Below are 23,529 nucleotides of genomic sequence, written 5' to 3' on the forward strand. Positions count from 1 at the left end.
TTGAAATGTTAGAGCGGCGCTGGAATGATGGCATTGCTCTTGATGCAGATTACGTTAATGAATAAAGCTTATTGTGAACCAAATAAACTGTGTTTTTTTGTTAGGCCCCGGACTTTTCAGCCCAAGTGTTTAAACTTATAGGCAGAGACTGCTCTTTTTAAAATTATTGGAATTTTTATGATATTGAAAATAACATATTGTAAACATTGTTGACATAAACTAGTAAGTGAACACCTATCAGTTTTATTTTGAGATATCGTATCTATCATTTCTATTCATTTATATCACTCTTATATTTATTATGACTCTTTAATATTCGATATTCTGTTCTGAAATTAGTTTTTAATTAGATTAATTGTGGTCGGATGAAGTACTACAGCGTTTGATGAATAAACATATATAACTTTCTTCACATTTCTTTTCGATCTAAGCTAATCCAGGTTTCTTTTTTATATTTAATATACTCTTAATCTTTGAGATAGGTAAATAAAACTATTTTTTCAGATTAAAGTCGATATTTTTTTAATCATATTCGTAGCTAAAATATCTATCAATGTAATGTCATGAAATTTATATGTGGTTCATCTACTTCTAATCAGGAGTACAAAGCCAAACAAAACAATTTTCATTTAACTCGTTGCTATTATAATGGATTCAAATATAAACGATACCTACTTTAAATGTCGATATAACCTTGAAATGAATTATAATAAAAAACAAATAAATACAACTATGAGACGAATATAACAAACAAAGACATTTATTGCAAACTAATGTAATGATTCAATCATGCTGTGGAGATTTTAGTAAATTCGCAATTATCATCCTCGTCTGTCAAAATGACGGAATAGGTGTTCTTCAAAGATGACACTTGCCCGTAAAGTCCACGCATTCTTATTTCGACAAGCTCAAAGTTCTCCCGTAGATTATTAATCTGTATTTGCATTCTTTGACGTACCTGAAAATATTTTAACCTTATACGTTAAATCTAGATAAAACCTAATTTGATCCCTTTCATTTTGTAAAGAACATTTTAACATTTGTTGAATTCCTTTTAAAATGCTAATGGAATATAATCGCTATATAAAATCGCTTATAAAGATTAATTGATCACGATCCAACCAGACCTTTTGTTAATTTATGGCATAATTTTATTAACCTTATAGTTTTTTAAATAAATTTATATACCAAGCCAAGACGAACAAAAAAATATTCCTTCTTATATTTTGGGCCTAAAGAACAATAGTAGGTATAAAATTGAAATACAACACTTTACTAACATCATCTCTTTCCTTTTGAAATAATCTGCTCTGCGCTCTACTCTGTATTAATTGTCTTTCCATTTCCGAAATCTGTGTCTGCATATATCTTCGCATAGAGTCTGATCTTTCTTTGCTTCTTGTAAGACTTCTGTTACTTTCGACTCTTAACTCGTCGAGATCTTTCAACAAATGCGTGCATTCGAGTGACTTATCCTTATATCTTTCGTCCAATAAGGCTAACTTTTCCCCAAGCCTGAGCACTTGACATCTGTTTCCAAAAAAGTAAAATTTAACAGTCCTTAATTCTAATCATTTCTTACATTTATTGTTTTATTAGAAATAATTTATTTTTGATATTTTAATAATTTTTAACATCAATTTTTATACACTTGTTAAAATTATGAAGGTGAAAGTTTACATCATTATTCTCACTTGTAATCATCTACGCTCCTCAACAGTTCTTCAATTTCCTTTCTTTTAACCTCCGTTTCCTCTTTAAGCACCTTACAGTCATCAGCCAACTGACTTTTTTCCGCTTTTTCTAAGTTTAAATTATTAACTGCTACAACAAGCTGAAAATAGTATCACTTATGTAATTTGAATTTGTATCAAAACTCGGCAACAAAATATTTTATTAGTGTCTTTTAAATATCTTAAAATATGAAAACATACAAAAAGCTTTAAAAATATTATATTCGGGGGACCTTCTCTTTAACTCTATGCAGTTCACTAGAAAGCTGCTCCGAGCTGTCTTCAGCTAATTTTTGAAGTTGTTTTGCTTCTTGTAATTGGATTTGTGCTCCTTTCAGGAGATCCGGTAAAGGTGCCAGTTCCTGAAGCTTTTCTTGAAATTGCATCTTCAAACATTAAAAAAAAACAATAAGGTAAGATACGAAAATAATTACAGAGTATTAAGACAATTCAGTTTTTAAATGGTTCTAGTAAGCTGACCAACAAAAGAGTATGAACAATTTTAAATTCAACACTATCACAATTTCCCTACACATTCTTGTTTTATTTTATTTGATTATTGATGTGACAATAATAAATAGCTGGAATTTTTGAAAAATATTTTTTTTTCAGAGGTGTAATTAGAATAGTTTTGGTTATTTCTACACTTTGCGTTTGACTAAGAAAAACGCTAAAAAATTTGTCACCTTCATTTTTTGGATCTCTATTTGAATTTGGTCTGAAACTTGCTTGTTATCATATTCTATAACATCAATTTGTCGGCGCAGCTCCTCCACTTGCTGCTGTGCTTGAAGATACTATAGAGAAATTGAATGTGCCATTAATGCCGGTTATTCATATTCTTTATAAATATTCAATGCCATCAATGAGAATGCTTAAAGAACTTTACTGAGATAAATTCAAAAAAATATATTTGATATGCTGAACGACTTCTAATTCTAATCCATGTTCACAAAGAGCTTTGTTTTTTAATGTACGATAAGTTGAATTAAGTGCCTTATTTTAAATTTTATTTATTATGTTATATAATAACCTGAAACATTATTTATCGAAATAGCTTAGTGTCATGTCAAAATGCTTATTTGTCTTGTCCTGTCTGACTACTATTATTAAAGTGAGTATGTTTTTGATAGAGACACGTCGAAAATACACTTTCTGACGCATCAATATCTAATTTTGTACTGAATTGAAAGTATTGAGGTTTATCAATCAAACGTACACATTTCTCTAGCTTATATTCATAGCTCTAATATAATATTGTTTATGTTTTACAAAATGAAGACCTAATAAAAACTTTTATAAAAAAAAAAAACTGTGTGTTTGCAACAATCGTAAAACCTCTGCCTTACCTTACAATGTTCTGTTTTTTTGTCTTTCTAAGATACAAACACATGTATATATATATATGGATGTATATATGTACACATATACTTATATATACGAGTATATATAAGAAATTTGTGATGACTAACGATACACAAGAAAATTTGGTACACACAATAGATATTTTATTAGTTACGACGACACCTACGTGACCACGATTGTATTATTTTTAATTCGGTTCAACTATTTGATCACTGTTTTAAACATACATAGTAAATACGTTAAAAACTCCCACATTTCATAGAACAATAGCTCTATGAAGTGGCACATCTTAACTGTTTAATATACACAATTATTTATGTTTATTATAAACATAAAACGCAGTATATTAAATTGTTTACCTTAACCCGATATTCTTGAGTCTGTTCGGTTTTTTCATTGAGTGATTGCTTTAAATCCTCTATATCTTCCGTCAAATCTCTTATCTGTTTCTTGAGAGATGTTACATCCTCGGTAGGAAATTTCCGAGATTCCTATTAATAAAAACAATAAACAAAGCATACTTAATTACGTATAAACAATAGTTTGAATAATACACGCCAATAATTATAATTGGTTAGCTTTCATAGTAGTATAAGTAATAGGCGTAGAGTTTATAGATAATTCTAGTTATTCAATTAAAAATACGGATTTTAATTAAAGTAACTATAGTTCCACACTCAAATCTTTTCATCTCTAAAAGATCTTTTCATCTATAAAAAGAGAGTACAACCGTAGTAGGAAAACTAAAGAGATACGAAAAGTCAGAAAAAAAATAGATAATTTAATTAAATAATTCTCCGTTTTATTTTACTTCTTATGAGAACAATCCTAAGGCCTGCTCACTAATAAGTCTTTGACCTATTCTCGTAATCCGTAATCTTTACATCCCGATATCGTTCTGAATGTAGATTCTTAAGTTGTAATTCATAATTAGAGCACAATTATTATAAACGTTCACTATAAACTAGTTGGAACAGTATTGGAATTTCTAAGCTATACTAATCTAGATGGTGGCTTAAGCTATAAAAAATTGCAGTAGCAATAGAAAAGGATTTTTTTTTACATAAAATACACAATACAATTCGAGTATTTAATACTCTTGAAATTTTTAATTTGCGACCATTTGAACCCTTTTTCATTTTTTCGTTAATGATGTTTTCTATGTTAATGAAAAATTGTTTACTATCACCTGACAAAATACTACCGGATAACGTATTAACAGTGTTTACAATTTATACCTTTATTTCCAGCGTTTCAACATTGCATATACTATTAAGCTTTCCCTCTAAATCCTTTAGTTTTTGCTCATATTTCTCCTTTTGAAATCTCTCTTCGTCAGCTGTATTTTTAGCCCGTATCAACTCTTCTCGAAGCTACATATTAAGAGCAAATTGTCAATAATAAAATATCATATTGCAGCTATTTCTTTTTCTCCGAAAAAATTTTTTTACTAAGTTAGAAAACAATGCATAAATTAATGAATTAAGTGATTACTTGCGGGATTATAGCAAAATCTAAGTTGTCTTGAGGCCTTTGTATCAAGTTTTTGTGAATAGAGGAGTCCTCAATAGTTTCTTCCGTGTCCTATTTAAAAGTAATTATATAGGTACATACATATATATTTTATTGATTGTAAGACTATTATATTATTATAAAAATTCATATACCATTCCACATATTTTGCTGCGATTTGTGAGATACATTCGATCTCTTTTTATAGCAGCGAGTTCCATTTGAATTTCTTTGACCTCACCTTCCATTTCGCCTACCTGCTTTTGCTGATATATGAAAACATGAATATTGTTAACTATCTCAGTTTCAAAAATCATAATTACAACATAGTTAATTTGAAGGATAATAGACGTTAATCCATTTAAGTATAGTAAAAAAAATTTCTAAGCAATTTACTAAAACATCCCATTAATTAAATTCATAATTTACGTTTAATAAAGGCAAAGGAAAATTAACAGTTCCATTGATATTAAAATATTTGTTTATACTCAAAACTCATACTAGACACTTACCAATAGTGACGATTCGCCAGTTATATTATTATCTGCATAATTATTTTGATACGGCCAATATCCTGATTTCGGCATCGATTTAATGAAAACAAAACAATAAAAAATTTACAAATAGCTCCTGAAGCTTATATCGATATATTTATAAATATCAAAAGCGTTAAACAGTTAAAAATAGAAAATATATAATAATCAAGGATTACACTAATCATGATCTATTAGACATGTCTTAAATGTGTCAATTGTTATTTTTTCTCATATTTCCACACGTCAAAGGTGTACCTAATGGCCAATTAAGCTAAACACTTCAAAACTATTATATATTTTTTTTAAATTCAATGTATCAGCAGGCTTTATCTCGACATACAGTATTTTATCTTGACTTTACACTATTTGTTAGAAGTTTTCGGTGACAACCAAAATTAAATAAAGAGTACGTGCCCAAAGATAACAGCACTACCACTCACAGGACCGGACCTGTGCTTTGTTGAGAAAAAGAAGTCGTCTTGGCCTAAATTATTGCCGTACTTTTTCGAGAACACGACATTTCTTTACAGTAGGAATCTTAACCGACAAAAGGTAAGGTCTTTTAGGATATTAACTCATGCAGCAAAAGAGAATGTGACATTATTTGCTCCTCCTTTTGCCAAAAATGAAAGTCTGGTTCATAACAGTCTTATACCACCTAATGACAGATGTCCGTATTACTAATAAATAGGTTCTGATGTAGTCCAATTTTTCAAAATTTATTCTTGGAATACATATAAATCTCAATTTAACGTAAAGACTCATTCTTGAAACTTAACTTTGAGCAATTCTTAGAATCGTAGGCTGTATGGAAACCTATGTCATTACAAAAGTACGGTAGTAACGAATACCTTACGCCAAGGTAACATTTTTCCAAATCTGACCATAAATTCGGTTGTGTGCGTAGCTCACTACCGTCGTTTGGAAGGATAGTAGTGAGGTGAAGTGCAGTATATAATATTGTTAAAATTGATATTGCACGCTACTTTACAATACTAAGCCCCCGGTGTTTTCATTCCGATTATTAAAAAGCTATTCAGCGACAAAGCTATTCAGCGTTCTTTGATAGACAAAGACTCTACCAGCGTCATTAAATGCTCAATAATAAAAATAATTTCAATGGTAACTATCAACTTGCAAAATTACATTTATGGTTATACGAACAGTACCTTTTTACATTGAACTCAAAATTCTGTAAGTTTACAACAAAGATTTTGGGGATATTAATAATAACACTTCCTCAAAAATAAAAAAAAATATTTCAAAAAATAGGCATGCTTTTATAATACAACAATGAAAATTTATCATGGTAACCATTTAACATAACAACAATTTATAATGATATAACATTTAACTGTTAATTTTTGGATAATCCTTAGATTAGGAATGTATGTTATAACGTGGGGTATACGTTGCAGAGAGTCTTTCTCTTCTTAGTATGTCTTCCTCATCCCACTGTAACGAGAACTACAATAAATAAAAAAAAATATGTTTAACTTTCAGTAATCAAAAAGAAAACTAGAATAAAATAAATAAAAATTAAAGTTCAATTCAAAATGTAGGAAATGCAGATAAAAACATGAAACCTTTTTAAAACCCAAACGCAGAAGAGTGGTATCTTGTCAGTTTAATATAGGTAAAGAATAATTGAATTGTCTACGAAAATTTTATTTAAAATTTCTTTATAGTTAAAAACCTTTGTCAAAAGGCACAACTTGAATATAATGTTACCAGAGAATATATTTCTCTAAAAGGTTTAACAAATTCACACGTATTGTGGTACTTTTTTTTACAAAATATTTTTTATAATATATTGAGAAAATTATTAGTTTCCAATTTATTTTTTTATTACTAATAACGATAACATATTATTTTTAATATTATTAAAGATGTAATTTAGAATATTTTTTATTATTATATTAAGTAAGTTTTATTTCCTGTCCTACTGAAATGTTATAAAACATAACCCTGAAAATGTTAACTACATAAATAAATACCTTTTTGTTTAGTATTGCTAGTTGCGATTATATTTTACTACAAAATTCACACATCACTAATGTTCGGTAATCGCAAGATCACAACACTAGTTTTCATGATATGCGGTGATGAAAATGTAAATTATTACACGGTAACTAATTTCTTAAACTTTTTTAAAATGTAAGTGCCATAATATTATAAAATATTTTAAAAATCTATAAAGGTGTATTACAATAATTTAAAATAATATATTAGTATCAGTTTTCCTTCAAAAAAGTGAATTCATATACGATGCAGTTTTTCTATTGTAAACGTGGAGATATTTAATTTTATCGCATTTAAAAGCAAAACTGAAAATTCGAAAATAATTACTTTACAGTAAGTAAAAAATATTTATTTACAATACAGATAATTCTTAACCTAGATGTTTTTATTAGCTTCATACAAAAGGAATGTTATATACTTATATTCAATATAACCTTTTGGGGTGTGTCATCATGAAAATTTGTGAAGTCTAATTACTAATTTGTATTCTTGTAATTGCTTTTGTATATTTTAGTACAAGTAATCTGATTTCAATGGTAGTTGGTTTACTTGGTTTTTAATTTCTAAACTCTTAAAGTAAAACAAATACTACCTTTCTAATACCCAACCATTTGTTATTAAGTTATCAACTTTATATTGCTGTAATAATTTCACTATCTATTAATGGAAATAATTATTTTAAATATGTTCTTATAACATCTGGTTCTCTATTTATTGTGAAAAACATTAATTAAATAAGATATTTCATGTATTGTTATTTGCTGGGTCATTATTATTGGGAAGACATTGAAAAAGTTATTCAATTTAAAAAGCAGTCTCTAAAAATATAATCAGTTTTTTCCATTACCAGTATAGATTTTAAGATTAGCCTCAAATTCAATTTTATTTTTGAAAATTCACTACCAACTTGGATTATAAGGCTAACTATATCAAAATTGGAAAACAAAGTGAACTAAAAAAAAATCTGCAAGAGGTTTGATTATTACTTTAAATACTTATTTATTCCAAAACCTCAAGAAGTTATCAAAAAATCTATAAATATAAACCATTCATGTTAAAAATGCAGTTCATATTTTAAACACACTTTCATCTAAAAAGCCTCCTTTATATTTTATTACGTATTTCACTATGTAATTAATAGAATTTTATTTCAAATATACAGAGACACTGTTTTATGGAGGTTTTCAGTCCAATCTCAACTTATAAAGCCGCATTTCTTTAATAAATTTTAGTTTAGTGGCCTTAGTACTGGATTTTGATTGGTCGTGCAAATAAATAGCTTAGCTTCCCCTAATAATCCTTCTGCTGTAATTGATGATACAGGTTAAGAATGTGATTTATTCATATCGGGGCAGTATTCTGGTGTTGACAGATGTCTATTCAGCTCGCTAGTCACAACAATAAAATTATCCTTCTTATAGGTATTTCTTCAAATCGGGTAATTGATACTCTCTTTATGTTTTTTATTGTGCTATGATAACAAGGCTTCCAAAACTTTAATTGAGACACAATTGATCATTCAGATTTCACTTCATTGTGGAAAACAATTATGACAGAATAAGTTTCACTGAAAATTTCAAGCACTTTTCCCTTTTTTTTTAATTTTACTTTCACTATAACAAAAAAAGGTTCATAATAACTAAGACAGCGAAAAGTAACTTATGAAAAGTCAAGTAGTAAATATATTTTAGGAAAAGTTGTCTCTTTTTCATGTTCACGCAGTTTCTAAAATATGTTTTCCTTTGATAGAATTGTTAATAAAATATGAATTTTAGCTCTATGACTATTATATCATGCATGAAAATAGCTACATTATCTGTAAATTTGTTATTCTAAGTTTCATCATTTTACACAGAATATAATACCAAAGTTAATAGGTCTTCAATGTAATTAAGTTGTAAAGTTGAATAAATGATAAATGTATGTAAATTTCTATCATATATTTTTTGTAATATGAATCAATTTTATATTATTTTGTTATTTTTAAATATATAACTTGTTATTGTTGTAAAATGTTAGATTACTAGTAATTTGCTAAAACAGATGTTATCTTTAAGAATCTTTTTTTATCTTTTGGTTAGCCGCAGTGGCCTACAATGAATTATAATTCTGGTTTACTTTGTGTCTTATTTTTTATATATTTATTATGATTTAAAAATAATAGTAATAACAAAATGTCTTAATTATTAAATTGTTTCAGGTATTAAAATGGACAATTAAATAAGTGACATGGCTAGCTTAGATACAAGGATAGACCTAGGAGGTCAACAAAATTCCTGGAATGGATCTGATGGCTCCTTAAAACATTCCGAACACTTAATCTCACATAGAAAAATAGTTAGGGTAAGTTTATAAAAGGATGGATTTTTAATTATATCTTATGTGAAACTTGTCTACAAATATGTACTACATATGTAGTATCTTATGTTAAAGTTTTGTAATTATCACTTAAAAAATGATTTGAAATTTCAAAAATACTTGAAATAACATATTTCCAACGGACTACAAGTAACAAGGACCTGAATCGAAGGTCGGAATGCTTAGGATTTTTTTTTATCAAGGTTTTGTTTGTAAAGTTGCATATTAAAATGTATATTAATGTAAGGGAGTGAGTATCTTTACCAAATAACTCTTTTATTCAACTTTTGTGTAAACCCTAATTGATTTTATGTCACTAAGAGAACAATGTTCTTATCTTTGTATCTTTTGTAACTAATTTTGATAATTCCATTCTGCGTTCGTTGTTATTTCAAATCTAGTCAACAAATAAAGAAATCCTTTATTTAATTGTCATATTTTAATGTTGTTTCATGATACTATTTGTTATAATAGTGTGTTTTTATTTTATTTTAGGGAGCTTATTAAAAAAAGTATTTTAAAAACATAATAAGTATGTATTTGTTGCGGATCTAGATGTAGTTGCGTCTATCCCACTGCCCCACAAATATTCTTAGTAGTAATAGCTCTTAAACTTTAGTAACTTTCAAGTAGTAAAATAACTATCAGCATAAATATCGTCCCTTATTACCTTTTTCTTACTTCTATTAAATTCAATTTTACCAGTTATCCTTTTTTCGACAAATTGCTTTATGTACTAGCTCACTTTTTTTACTGTTTTAATTCTAAACAATGCCCCTATAAAAGTAAATTAGTTAAGTTGTTTCATGAACGTACTATATACGTATGTTATCATAGTTTGTATGACGCAATCTGTATATTTGTATTATTCTTCTGCTAGTCAGTGTCTCGTGTTTGGGTATATTCAGTAGCTTCATCTAATATTATAATGGGGTGCAAGTGTCGTTTATGTGTACGTATATTAAATATAACAAATATAATCAGCTTTAGCTTTTTTAAGAGTTCTTATACACGTCAAATAATATATAATATTATTTCAGCGATGGAATCAACTTTCCAGATTGCAGAGGTCCCTAGTATACGCGATTATATTAATTGTAATTACCATAGTTGTATTATTATGTACCTCAAAAACGTCTGAAGTGATAAATAGAGAAAAACTTACAGTCGAAAAGGTAAGTGATAGTTTTTGTTAATTTCCTAAATTAAGTTATCATTTTTATGAAAATTGTGCTAGATACAAGAAACGCTACCAACAAGAAATGGGATCTAGTGTAGTTGCCCGTAGTTAAAGTAACGTTTAGAAAAAAAATGTTTGTATATTATACAAAAAAGTATGCTGCAATTTTTAAAAATACGATGAAATTATGTTTCTTATTAAATAAAATGGTACATCAAAATAAAACAGATTTAGTCCCAGACGGAGCTAGAAGCTACTCGAGAGAATTATGAATCTCATTTAGACTCCTTTAATGAAATAATGTCAAGTGACAAATGATTTCGTCATCGAGTAGCTCATATTCAGCAACGCAAGCTGACTTATTCTTAAAATAAAAAAAAAAAATACCACTGCACATTTATTTGCACCTACACATAACTATTCAAGTAAAAATTCAACACTTATTAGAAACAATTTTTATATAGAAATAAGAATTCAAAGAAATGCTTTACATAGGATGCTACGAAGATATTATGAAAAACAAGATGTAATAAATTGTTTTACCAATATAAAGCATTCAACGCTCCTTGAGCAGCTCAAGCCTACACCAGGATTAAATTATTTTTCTATCAAATAAATTTATGTACCCAAAACAAAACTAATGCAAATATTTTATATTGATCTTCCCCAATCGGTGGTTTATTTAGATAACTCTCATGCGTTAAATTCTAGTTGTGAAATCCTCACGCATAAAAACATATGACCCCCTATCTCGTAGGTCAACGATAACAATATTCAGAATGTTCTACATGTTAACGTGTCATTACGTTTTAAAAATCGATTTTTTTGTGTAATGACGATTCAATTGGTTTAAGATTCTATGAATTATCAGCGGTCACGTGTGCGTAAACTATTTGATGTACAGTGAAATCACAATCTTCCAAATAAAAGGAATGTTTTAAAAACAGATGTCATCTTATGTTTAAAATGTAATCATAAAGCCAATAAGTTTTCTACATTAAGAGTCTCGCGAAATAGGTTCTTTTAAATCTCTTTAATAATTATATTTTTAATTTTTTCGTATATATAAAAGTTCAACGTCGGTTTATATGATATGAACTATAATAATAACGAGACTTCAACCGTATTTTCTTAAATTTCTTCCCGTTAGTGTGACAAATATATTTTTTCTATAAGGTGGACAGTATCTTTATGGTGGTATAAACATAAATTGCAGGAGTTGTCAAACGCTTCGTCACTTGTAACCGATCCCCCACCAAATGCATCGCCCCTGAAAAAAATTAATATTGACAGTGAAATTATACAAAAGCCATTATTCACAGGTAATGTACAAATACGACCTTATATTACAAACCGGCATAATTGAATAAATCATATAAAAAACACTAGAGATCGACATTGTTACCAATCGATCTAATAAAGCACTCTGTAAGCAACCAGCATTTTAAATTAATATTTTTTATTTAATTTATACTACCGGAACCAGCGGCAGCTATAGTAATTGCGAGCATATTAACTTTTTGCGCCAATATAATCAACCTTAGGTCCGGGTAACGCTCGTCAGTATGCAGTAGTTGAATCATTCAAGCACGCATGGAAAGGCTATAAGGAACACGCTTGGGGTCACGACAACTTAAAACCAGTCTCCGGCATGGCATTTGATTGGTTTTCACTGGGTTTGACCATAGTCGATGGATTGGACACGGCTTACATCATGGGACTTAATGAAGGTATGTTTGCGAATATTTGGCAAAGTCATTGTTACATTATACTCATACTGTTCCGCTTTACAGAATTCCAAGAAGGCAAGGAGTGGATCAACAACGAGCTGATATTCACAAAGCAGAAGGACGTTAATTTCTTTGAAGTGACCATTAGAGTGCTGGGTGCTCTTTTAACTAATTATCACTTTACAGAAGATAAAATGTTTTTAGATAAAGCGGTACGAAACTAGTTATATAAATTTTAGTATCGATTATTATTTTAATGTCAATTTACTCAGAAAAATCATAGTACACTTATACAATCTACAGACGATTTTAAACAGAACTAAGTGAAACATTTAAATTTTTAACCAAAAATTGTTTAATGGAGAGTATAACACTTTTCGTTGTAAGCCATATAATTTGAAGTTAAAAGCTATTAAAATTCAAATTTCCATTTTATATGGGATTGGATGATTTACTATTTTTTTAATGGATAAATAATTTTATACGACGTGGTATTACAGAAGGATCTCGGTGAGCGACTGATGTCAGCGTTCTCATCTCCGTCCGGGATCCCGTACTCAGACGTGAACCTCGGCTCGCGGACGGCTCACGCCCCTGAGTGGGCTCACTACAGCACCACCGCTGAGGCCACCACGATACAACTAGAGTTCAGGGAGCTGTCTAGATCATCAAACAATCCTGTATTCGAGGTAATTGTTACTGCAAATTTCACTTACCTCTACAGCCTACTACGTTACATGACCCCCCCCCCCCTCCCTTTGACGCTGTCAAAGCTAATACGACTAATTGCAACTGACAAGCCGAAACTAAATAAAATATGTTGCATGACAGTAAAGGTTCATCATGCGTTTGCTCAATTGTACAGGCGTTTCGCATTGTGATTAACTAAGTGATAAGAAATACCTATATATTGTTATTTGTCTTGAGAGATATAAAGGATAAGAGAAAACGATTGTATATAACAGCGTGAGGATCATGCTTTGCCGGCCATTCGGGTGCGAATTAAACGTGTTGGTCCCATCGGGCCACTCACCCCTCTCGGTAACGCTGTCAAAGCCATTAGGGCTAACAGCTACAATCAAGTCAAAACTAAAAAAAAATGCTTTGCCAAGTCATTGAAATGTATTTGACTATAAATTTATTTTGTTTTAAGCAAAATATTTTTATGCAATATAAGAGCTACGCCATTGTTGCTTGCTACGCATTTGTTTTATGTAAGCTGATGCGATGTTTTTTCACGTGCAGTAATATAGGTTATGCGATTGTTTATTTTACACAAAACCCTCAATGGATATTTTTGATTGCGAAACGTATAAAATTGAACGTTCAAACAATTACTTTAATGAATTGAAACCTGAGATATTTGTATTAATATTAATATGAATCTACAAAAAAAAATATTCTTGGTATAGGATGCTGCAGCTGCGGTGTCTGAAAAGATTCATCAACTGCCAAAAAAGCACGGCCTGGTGCCCATCTTCATCAACCCTAACACTGGTCAGTTTGCACCTCACGCCACCATCACGTTGGGGGCACGTGGAGACAGCTATTACGAATATCTATTGAAGCAATGGCTTCAAACCGGAAAGACTATAACTTAGTAAGTATATCGACATTTTTCTTAAATTATTTCACTCTATCAAGCTTCAAATATATATTTATTTTATATTTTTAAGGATACTTTACTAAATAAATATCTTGAATAATCATTATCATAGTAAACGATAAAGATATTTAAAATTTATTAACATATTTTTTTTAAATATTTAATATTCTTTTTCATTAAGTAACTAATTATTGTAATTCCACAGTCTGGTGGATGATTACATGACTGCTATAGAGGGCGTGAGAGAGTACCTCGCTAAACGTTCATCGCCAAACAAAAGATTATTTATCGGCGAATTATCCTCTGGTTCTGAGGTTAGTTTGTATTGACTTAGCCAACAGCAACAGCATTCACATTCGAATAGCAACTTTCACACTATTAATTAATAGGATGAAGCATAAAATTAATATTTCATGGTTATATATCTAAGCTGTAATATATTCAGAGTTCTTAGATCAATTAAAACAAGCCTTATCCATCTAGCTATAAACGCTGTGTCTTTTACAGTTAAGAAAAAATATACAATAAATAAAAATCTGTTTCTAGGCATTCAATCCCAAAATGGACCATTTAACATGTTTCCTCCCGGGTACGTTGGCGCTGGGTCATATGAACGGCCTACCCGACTGGCACATGACCATGGCCGAAGAATTGCTTTACACTTGCTACCTGACTTACGCTGCCCACCCTACGTTCCTAGCCCCGGAGATCACACATTTTAATATGGTAGATATTTTTATATAATCGTTTATAAAATACGTATTATCTCATATACTTAAGAATTTACTTGTTATTTTTACTTATTTTTAATATAATTGATTGTGGCAACATTATGTCCGTTCAGATTATGAGCTACTCCTAATAAATAATACTTTTGTATGTTCTATATTCAATGTCGGTTATTTAAATAATGCTTTATTTAGTACCAAAACAGTCTATTTACATTGAAAGTTTGAAGATAATATATATTACGTATGAACCAGGTGAGTACGACAGAGGACATGTACACAAAGACAGCTGATGCTCATAATCTACTGAGGCCTGAATTCGTTGAAAGCTTATGGTATATGTATCAAATAACTGGCAACACCACATATCAAGACTGGGGATGGCAGATATATCAGGTACATAGGCTATAATAGACAATTAATTTAATTAAGCACAAACAAATACGAGTTACAAGATTGTTAAAGAAAAATTTTAAACATAATTTTTTGTATCGCTACTCGGGATCATGTTTGAACAATGACCCTGAACATGATTTTTAGTTGTCATGCAGACAGTACTTTTGCGATCGAACGCTGCGTCCTCCTACGTTTGTGTTTAACTAACGACTGTGACCAATCACAGTTGTATTTTTGTGTGTATGGCCTACATATTAAACTTTTTTGTCTGTAAATGCAGTAGTGGGGCGCATCATTTTAGTTTAGACAATTTATAACTCTACCACGACATTATACATACAAACTAAAACACAGACAAGCAGTTTTTTACTAACAGATTAGTAATACATACTCGCGGTAAAAGAAACAGTTACATAGATTTCATATTAAATAGTAACTTTAAACATTTTTAGAAGCATCATAGGCAAATAGAAGTAGTTAAACAAAACTATTATTAAATATACAACTTAACTACATTTATGTATACTTTCAACATTGTTATTTTGTCGATGTACTTTTAAAAACTATTAAGAGAAGTAATGTATAAAATAGTTTTTTGCTGCTCGTATGTAACGGCACGTGAAAAAATTTAGAAAATAAAAAATATTTCATTAGCGTCACAATGAAAACTTACTTTTTTATCACAGACACCATTGAGGTTATATTTAATTTTCTTTTTTGTTGACCTTTGTGTAATGTCTTTTTATCATATGGAATTAATACATTTGGTGTAGCATTTATAAGCGAGCAGATTGTAATTTTAGTATTAAAAATGAATTATTTTTTTTCCAGAGTTTCGAGAAATACGCGAAAGTACCAAATGGATACACATCCCTTAACAATGTGAAATCTGAGAAACCAGTACTAAGGGACATGATGGAATCATTTTTTCTCTCTGAAACACTCAAATATCTGTACCTTCTGTTTAGTGATGATAGATTTATAATTGATTTGAATAAATACGTCATCACTTCTGAAGCACATCCATTGCCAATACACAAGAATTAGTTTAAATGTTAAATAGTGAATTAAGAAGTCTGATTTATTCCTATTATATAAATGTTAAATGAATATTTTTAAAATATTTCATTTTTATTTATGCAATTGACCATAACAAACTTCGTATTTTTTCTTCATTTATACAACATTATCTATACATTTCTGTCTATCTGAACTTTGCATAATTTATGTTTATTATATTGTTTTATCAAAGTTAATAGTAGGTAGGACATATGATTATTGTATTGGAGTCTGCATTGCAGTTATATTTATCGTTTAAATGAGCATATTATGAAATATAATTCGAAGCATAAAAAGGCTGATTAGAATTTGAAGTACATATACCCAATTACCTTTATTATGCATTATCTTTTATGTAATACAAACATAAACAATTCCTGTTAAATTTGCCTGTTTTGTAAGAACTCACAAATAATCGTATGGAAATGTACAACAGATGTACAGAAATATTAATGAATTTTCATAATTTATTCGCCAAAATATCCTACACATATTAGAATTTGTATAAAAGACAATATTATCATCTATTTACTTTAAATATTCTATATAAATCCTTCTATATACTATTTGATGTCCACCCATGTATGAGCTTAGCTATATAAGTCGATGTTCCTAGCACATAAGAAACTATGAAGTCAAGAGAATTCTTAAGAAACATTTAATATTTTTTAAATCAATATAAATTTTCACTTTCTAATAGTCTCGTCATTTATTATTCAGACAGTTTTATACCATTATTATCATAATATAGTACATACATTAATATTACAGACGTGTATTTCTGTGGCACATTATGTTGCCTTGCATGTGTTAATCATGATTATATTCTATGTCTATATAATATTATATCTATAAAATTGTATCACTTACTAATATGTACATTATTAACTCTATAGATTTTTTTTTTGTTAACATATGTCATATTATTTATGCCAATTAATTACAAGTTGTAAATAAAACCAAAAAAATTCTCGTAAGTCACTTAAAATTTTAGCAATGTAGTGAAAAAAATATATATTTTTACTTAATAGTTCAGTTTTTAAACTAAGCTCTTATTATTTGCTGTATTTTTCTATTTCAATTGAAATGTGAATGTAACATTACTTTCTTATTTATTTAGTGTACAGTCGTGCACATGTTGGCCAAAAATAAACCCTTACACAAATTTTGTAATAAACAAAATTTTTTTTTTTAACTGAAATACCAGTAATATTTTTTTAATTGATAATAACTTAAGTTACCAAAAGCTCTAGTTTTGGTTTTAAAGTTTTTGTATATTATTAATAATTGTTTTTGTATTATTTGTAAATTTGGTTATTTCTAAAAATTTACTCGAGTACAACACTAAAGTACTTACTTTAAATTTACACAAATGCATTTGTTTTCAGATTTTTTTTTTATAAATCTGTCTTAAAAATTGTATATTTTTTGATTAAAATTCTTTTATATTAATTTTTTACTTATTGTATATTATTTGTTGATATTAAAAGTGGATTGAGATAAATAAAATGGATAAAATTTTTTTTTTCTTAAACTGTTCCTAATTACCATTTAGGCAAATGCACCCAATAAAAATATAAGTTTTAACCTCAATTCCATATCAAGTAAATATTTGTAAATTTGATTTCTCAGAAATAAAACAAAGACTGTTTACAATTTTATTTATTTTATAAGATTAAGTACAAAATGTGTACATGGCTAAAAAATATATAATACTTTAGAGACTTACCAAACAGACTCCTTATATTGGACGGAGACTGGAGATTCTAAGATTACAAATATAAACTATTTTAAAAAACTACAAGTAATCAAAGTGGCAAAATATAGTGACAAAGCACCTTATCCAATCACCTTAATGACAAGTTATAATACATTTTATATAAAATATATTATTTCAGGAGAATTAAGTGTCATTTGGAATGTTGTGTTGCATATTATTGGTACCCGGTTGTGTTATAAATGTAAATGTACATTAAATAAATTTTATTACATGATATGTTGACTTTTATAAACAATAAAAGTTTCTCAAATTTTTGAAGTTAAATCACTTCCTGACACTATAATTTTATAAAAGTAATAAAGTAATGCACCACTGAAAGTCAAATACTTAGATACTATTTTAAATTATACTAAAAAAATATATATATACCTGTTACAATTAAGAGTGTATTTGAAAGGTGGTGTAAAATTATTTTGAGCAATATAGTAGATTTATGAAAAATTTGATTTCAAACTAATTAAAATTATTTTTTCTACTTTATATTTGTAAGAGGTTCAACAAAATTTTTAGGTAGTATGTCACAAACCTATATACTTATAAATGATATATACTTATATATATAGTTTAGTTTATTAAGTGTCATTGGAAATTATTGATTCCAAAATACACTCTTAATAAATTGCATTACATAAGGACACAATCGCAACACTGCAAAGTGTAATACAGACATTTAATACCACAGTCTTCTTCTTCTACAGTTGAAGCTGTTGATCGAACTTTGTGAGCAGGTTGTGATCTCAGGAACACACTGTCAACATTGTCTTCTAGTGGACCTACAGCTGATTTAGGGTCCAGGGAATTTTCATCTTTTCTACTTTCTAGACCATTTTTATCAACACTTCCAATATCTTTAGTGTCTCCAGCAGCTTCCTGAAAGTGTTAAACTTTATGTATAAACCAATAAATATATTTGTGTTATTTTATAAACTTATTATTAAATTGATATCTTTACCTTGCTATCTTCTTTGTTACGTCTGATGAATTCTTGACTTTCATTTTTCTCTTCAGGATTAGCATAAACAATATCCGGAGGAATTTCTGTTGAAGTAACAACCCCAGCTCCGGCAACAGCTACTGATGCATTTCCACTTTTACCAGAACCAAACAAATCTATATCCTCTTCTTTTTTCTTTAATAAAGTTTGCTGATTAGATGAATCTCCAGACATACTAAATGTAAAAAACGATATTATCTCAATAGTCGAATTATTTATTAATGATAATAAAATATATTTGATGCGATTGACACGAGTTATGTTAGTGTACTGAAGATTATGTTTCAAACAGCAATTGACACACGACAATAAAAATATGTAAACAATGGGCAGTAAAGCTGGCTCGAGTAATCATATTACTTCACGATCGACAAAATTCACCTTGCTATTGCCACAGTTTCTTTTTGTTCTACTTGTTCGACAACGGATAAACGACGCCATTTTTGTATGATTGTTTCGAAATTGTTGTTTTCCTGCATTTTGGTTGGTAAGAAACATAAGTTTCCAAAAAGTTTTTTTTGTAAGTAAAGAGGTATGAATGAAAAATATGTCCGTTTTAGAAAAGCAGGACAAGTAAGCTACTAAATATCATTAAGTACTTAAAATTTATTTCGAAAGTAAACACAATTTGAAAATCAATGACATCGAGCTATTAAGGGGTTTTGTTTTGTTAACCTATCTAAACTTCAAGTTCAAGCGCCTACAAACATTACTCTGGACGGACGACGGATTACAGACTTGACCTTCAAGTTTTTTGGCCTCTGGCAACATTTATAGTAAGCAGTTTTAAATAATTCTTTATAAACTTTAATTACGTACGAAACACTGTGGAATATTAAAATAAAAAAATGCTTACAATTGTATTTAATGATAATGCTAGGTAGTACTTACATATTATACATAGATGGCGTTCTTTCTTTAGAACCATCAGTCTTGTGTGAATTATAAACAATTTCTTTGTGTTTATTTCTTCTTCTTCCTGGCAACCAAATTATACCAAAACTTGTGGAAGATTTATTACTTTTTGGAGTTAGGTATGAGGGGGCCGACAAACTTTTACCAGAAGATGATGGGAGGTTTGGTAATTTAGGACTTGAAATTACGGTAGGACCAATTTTTGAGCTATTTTTTCCAACATTGCCAGTTAAAGCACTTTTTTTGATTTGAACTGAGCCAGCCTTCTTCATTATTAAAAATTATCTAGAAACAAAATTATAACAATAAGTGTGATATATGTGTACCGATATCTAAACAATGCACACAAGATAATTTAATATTATTATAGATTACTAGTTCCTAATTTATTTAACATTCACGTTGCTTAATTGCATGTAAAATTATAATTTACGAGAAAGAATTACAAGACGTGTATGGGGTTGCAAAATTTTAAATAATATCTATTAAAAATATAAAAACTACTAACTCCTATTGATTTATAAAATTACAAATATATATAACTACTCTCTCATTGTACCTAGGTTTTATGTGAAGAACTGAACTGTTTGAACGATTGTTGCAAGTATTTGCATAATTTTTAAACTTTTATTTTAATAATAAAGATTTACGCTATTTAAGAATAAGCAACTGGTGTTTTGTATTGTTTGGTACCTTATTAATACTTATGCCTATTATTTAAATTAAATTGGAATTTCAAAAAAAACTTTACAAGGTAACATCGGGGATCGTTGTGTTATGGTAATTCTAAAACCTATCAAGCGGTCTTAAATAGGTACTGATTACTGACACAAACATACTTTGAAACTGGAAGTAGGTGGAAAACTAAATCAAGGTATGTTTTAATCTAGAAACTACTGGTGGATGAAAATCGATCACGATGATATGTTCACTTGTAATATGCATAAAAGTAAAAACCTATTTTTCCTCTAAAAGGGACATGTTTTTTTTTAGAACAGAGATTTCACCAAAGTAATTAAAATTTTATTTTACTGCATTAATCATAATGTTTTAATAACGTGTAACTTGTTAGTGTATCTAAGAAAGTGATTATATTAGTAAATACTGCAAGTTCTAAAATTTGAACACTGTTGACACTTAGATGGTTTGAAATGAACTGTATCTAGCAACAAGAATATTTGAATCTAAAACTACTTTTTTAACATTTATTATGACCATATGGTAAACGTATGCATTACACCTGACACGTACAACACATGTCTGAACATTTCTAGACAGACTTATTGGTATATAACTAGCAATAATTCTAAGGAATAGCAGTACATTCCAACAAACAGAACGGTAAATCACTCACGTTCAACACAATATTGTAATTTCTCTATTTACATACGTACGCGACTCATGGAGGTTAAACGAAAACTGGTAAACCAGTAGAGCCGGCTCAGACACATTCACTTTGCGATAAATTCGGTTCTAACACATATAGTATAAAGTGCATAATACCATATGAAATTTAATACATCGATTTCCTTATGTAAGAATTTTTATAAATATTATTTTCTTGCATCAATCCAGTCCAGTGACAATGTCCGAAGTGGGTTCATGGGTCAACATAGATAATTTATCCGATTCGATTCTGTGACTATGGTCATATAGTTCTTAGTTAGGTATAGTCATATAAGCTTCACATAATTTATCTGTCTTGTATATTGGTTCCTGCCCTCAAATATTTTTTTACCTACTATCCCTATTAATGCGTTAACAAGTTGCATTTATACTACAATTTATAAAATAAGCTTCAATTTTTGATTTCTGATTCAGGTTGCAGCTGATCTTTTCATTATTGCCACTTTTTAAAATAGCTCACACTATTAAGGTCAAAGTAAAATTTTGCTACTCAAGAATATAATTTTACTATACAACAGTATTATTATAAACTTTGATATTGATTTCTCTTTCATAATATTAATAGCCAAACAAAATATCTGTTATACGTTTTAGTACGGCTTTAATGACAGTTGATTTTTTTAATGCAGCGAACGTGTAAAATCACTGATCTTTCTTATCCTTTGGTATAGGCGCTGCTCAGAAGGATATCAAATTCATTAAATTTGATATCCGTGACTAAACCTCTTCCAATATACAAGATAGATAGTTAGAGGTTAACTTATATAAACAATTTATTTTCATGGATTATAAAGTATCCAGTTTCAATTTCTCAAAAATGATATATTCTCAATTCACAAACACTTCAATGAGAGATTAATGGGAAACATGTGTTTCATTTTATTATTAGGAGAATACCAGTAATACCTTCATGACACTTTGCCAAATCCACCGACGACCATAATTGAAAAAAAAAATTCGAAAAAATTCTTTTAAATTGATGTAAAGTAGTAATGATGACTTACAAATTAAAAATCATAGCACTTGCATTAGAGACTTTATTAGAGTCATCTAATAAAGTTTAAAATGAGGTAAAAATATTAACTATAACTTTTCTAACGCAGTACAGTTATTGTAGAAGTATTTTAATTGATATCAATATTATCAGTGTCCATAAAATTTGTGAAACCTCGACAATACAGCTTTAACTATTATGAGGTAGCCATTAAATAAGTACCTCATATTTGTAGAAATAGGCATTTCTACCTTACTAACATGAAAGCAACAACTTGACAAATAGTTGATTTAAAGTATAGGTAAGTGTATCTACGTTTTATACGTCCACATCTTAATGTAGGTATGTATGTAAGCTAGAAACTCTGCTCCTTAGCTGAAAACGGGTAATCGATTATGTTGAATTTGTGAGTATTACATTACAATCTAAATCAAATAATAAAATATGAGGCTGATATAAAATAATATCTTTCAATTTTAATTGTTATACATGAGGTAGAAAAAATCTCTAACATTGTAGAATTGTTTGGATCGATTTATGATTTTAAAAGTACATTAAACATAAAACAAAAAATAATTTAATATATAAAATAAACCTGCAACCTTCTTAAACTGTAATTTGAAATACAATGTTGGGTAAATTAGATTATTAATCAGTAAGTATCGTCAAACTTTCGAAAATTATGTCAGACTTATTAGACAGATGACCACTTTACTAAAACTTTGTTAAAATTATGGAAATCTTGACAGTATTGCTTACTCTTAAATATAATGTGCTGTAAATCTTGTCCATTTAAATTTTTAAGAAAATATAAAATTATGGACTTTTTAAATGTTTAAAATAATGCTACAAACATTTTTATAAAATTTAATTTAGGGATTTAGTGACAGATAAAATGAGCTTTTTTTTCAATATATTTAGACTAATAAGGATGGAATTCATGGAATGCTGAGAGGTTTCGTCTCTTGGTCGTTCCTTCATAAATGGAAGGTATATCTGTATCTAGTCAGGGCAGACTCGTTTCATCGACTTTAATCTCTCAAATACCCAGCTGGAGCGCGATACCTCAATTTTACCCATTCACAGTGTTCCTAGAAGCTAAGTTTTAATATACTATTTTTCTCGTTTCCAATAATAGTCCTATAATGTAAATGTAGACGTTCATAACACATAGAGGTGTATCGTAAGTTCGCTTACCTTCAAGTTACGTTACA

The 23,529-nt window shown here is 28.9% G+C and overlaps 3 protein-coding genes across 7 annotated transcripts; 1 reads left to right on the forward strand and 2 right to left on the reverse strand.

The window, feature by feature from the left end:
• Positions 1-495: 495 nt before the first annotated feature.
• On the reverse strand, positions 496-5,348 carry LOC116777652 (myosin-10-like). Its single transcript, XM_032671318.2, has 10 exons — positions 5,123-5,348; positions 4,766-4,876; positions 4,593-4,682; positions 4,337-4,471; positions 3,458-3,589; positions 2,420-2,530; positions 1,967-2,119; positions 1,695-1,834; positions 1,281-1,530; positions 496-958 (listed from the first exon to the last, which is right to left on the reverse strand). Exons 1-10 carry the CDS (start codon positions 5,195-5,197, stop codon positions 788-790), a joined length of 1,368 nt encoding a protein of 455 aa, XP_032527209.1. The 5' UTR covers positions 5,198-5,348; the 3' UTR covers positions 496-787.
• Positions 5,349-7,183: 1,835 nt separating this feature from the next.
• Positions 7,184-17,759, forward strand: LOC116777568 (endoplasmic reticulum mannosyl-oligosaccharide 1,2-alpha-mannosidase). Of its 4 annotated transcripts, none has more exons than XM_032671190.2 (12): positions 7,184-7,303; positions 9,369-9,511; positions 10,567-10,701; positions 11,923-12,028; positions 12,251-12,436; positions 12,500-12,648; positions 12,937-13,125; positions 13,849-14,036; positions 14,248-14,356; positions 14,589-14,768; positions 15,026-15,166; positions 15,998-17,759. In XM_032671190.2, the coding sequence occupies exons 2-12, from the start codon at positions 9,398-9,400 to the stop codon at positions 16,211-16,213; spliced, it is 1,713 nt and encodes a 570-aa protein (XP_032527081.1). In that variant the 5' UTR covers positions 7,184-7,303; positions 9,369-9,397; the 3' UTR covers positions 16,214-17,759. The 4 variants fall into 4 exon arrangements, with proteins under 4 accessions (XP_032527081.1, XP_032527082.1, XP_032527080.1 ...); XM_032671191.2 differs by having other exon boundaries at positions 7,184-7,274; XM_032671189.2 differs by lacking the exon at positions 7,184-7,303 and adding an exon at positions 7,332-7,501.
• Positions 17,760-17,872: 113 nt separating this feature from the next.
• Positions 17,873-21,361, reverse strand: LOC116778025 (uncharacterized). 2 transcript variants are annotated; one of them, XM_032671866.2, is made up of 4 exons: positions 21,269-21,361; positions 19,891-20,199; positions 18,958-19,174; positions 17,873-18,875 (listed from the first exon to the last, which is right to left on the reverse strand). In XM_032671866.2, the coding sequence occupies exons 2-4, from the start codon at positions 20,184-20,186 to the stop codon at positions 18,630-18,632; spliced, it is 759 nt and encodes a 252-aa protein (XP_032527757.1). In that variant the 5' UTR covers positions 20,187-20,199; positions 21,269-21,361; the 3' UTR covers positions 17,873-18,629. The 2 variants fall into 2 exon arrangements, with proteins under 2 accessions (XP_032527757.1, XP_032527758.1); XM_032671867.2 differs by lacking the exons at positions 19,891-20,199; positions 21,269-21,361 and adding an exon at positions 19,381-19,743.
• Positions 21,362-23,529: the final 2,168 nt, after the last annotated feature.

Source organism: Danaus plexippus, chromosome Z (genome assembly GCF_018135715.1).
Source record: "Danaus plexippus chromosome Z, MEX_DaPlex, whole genome shotgun sequence".
Lineage (NCBI taxonomy): Eukaryota > Metazoa > Arthropoda > Insecta > Lepidoptera > Nymphalidae > Danaus > Danaus plexippus.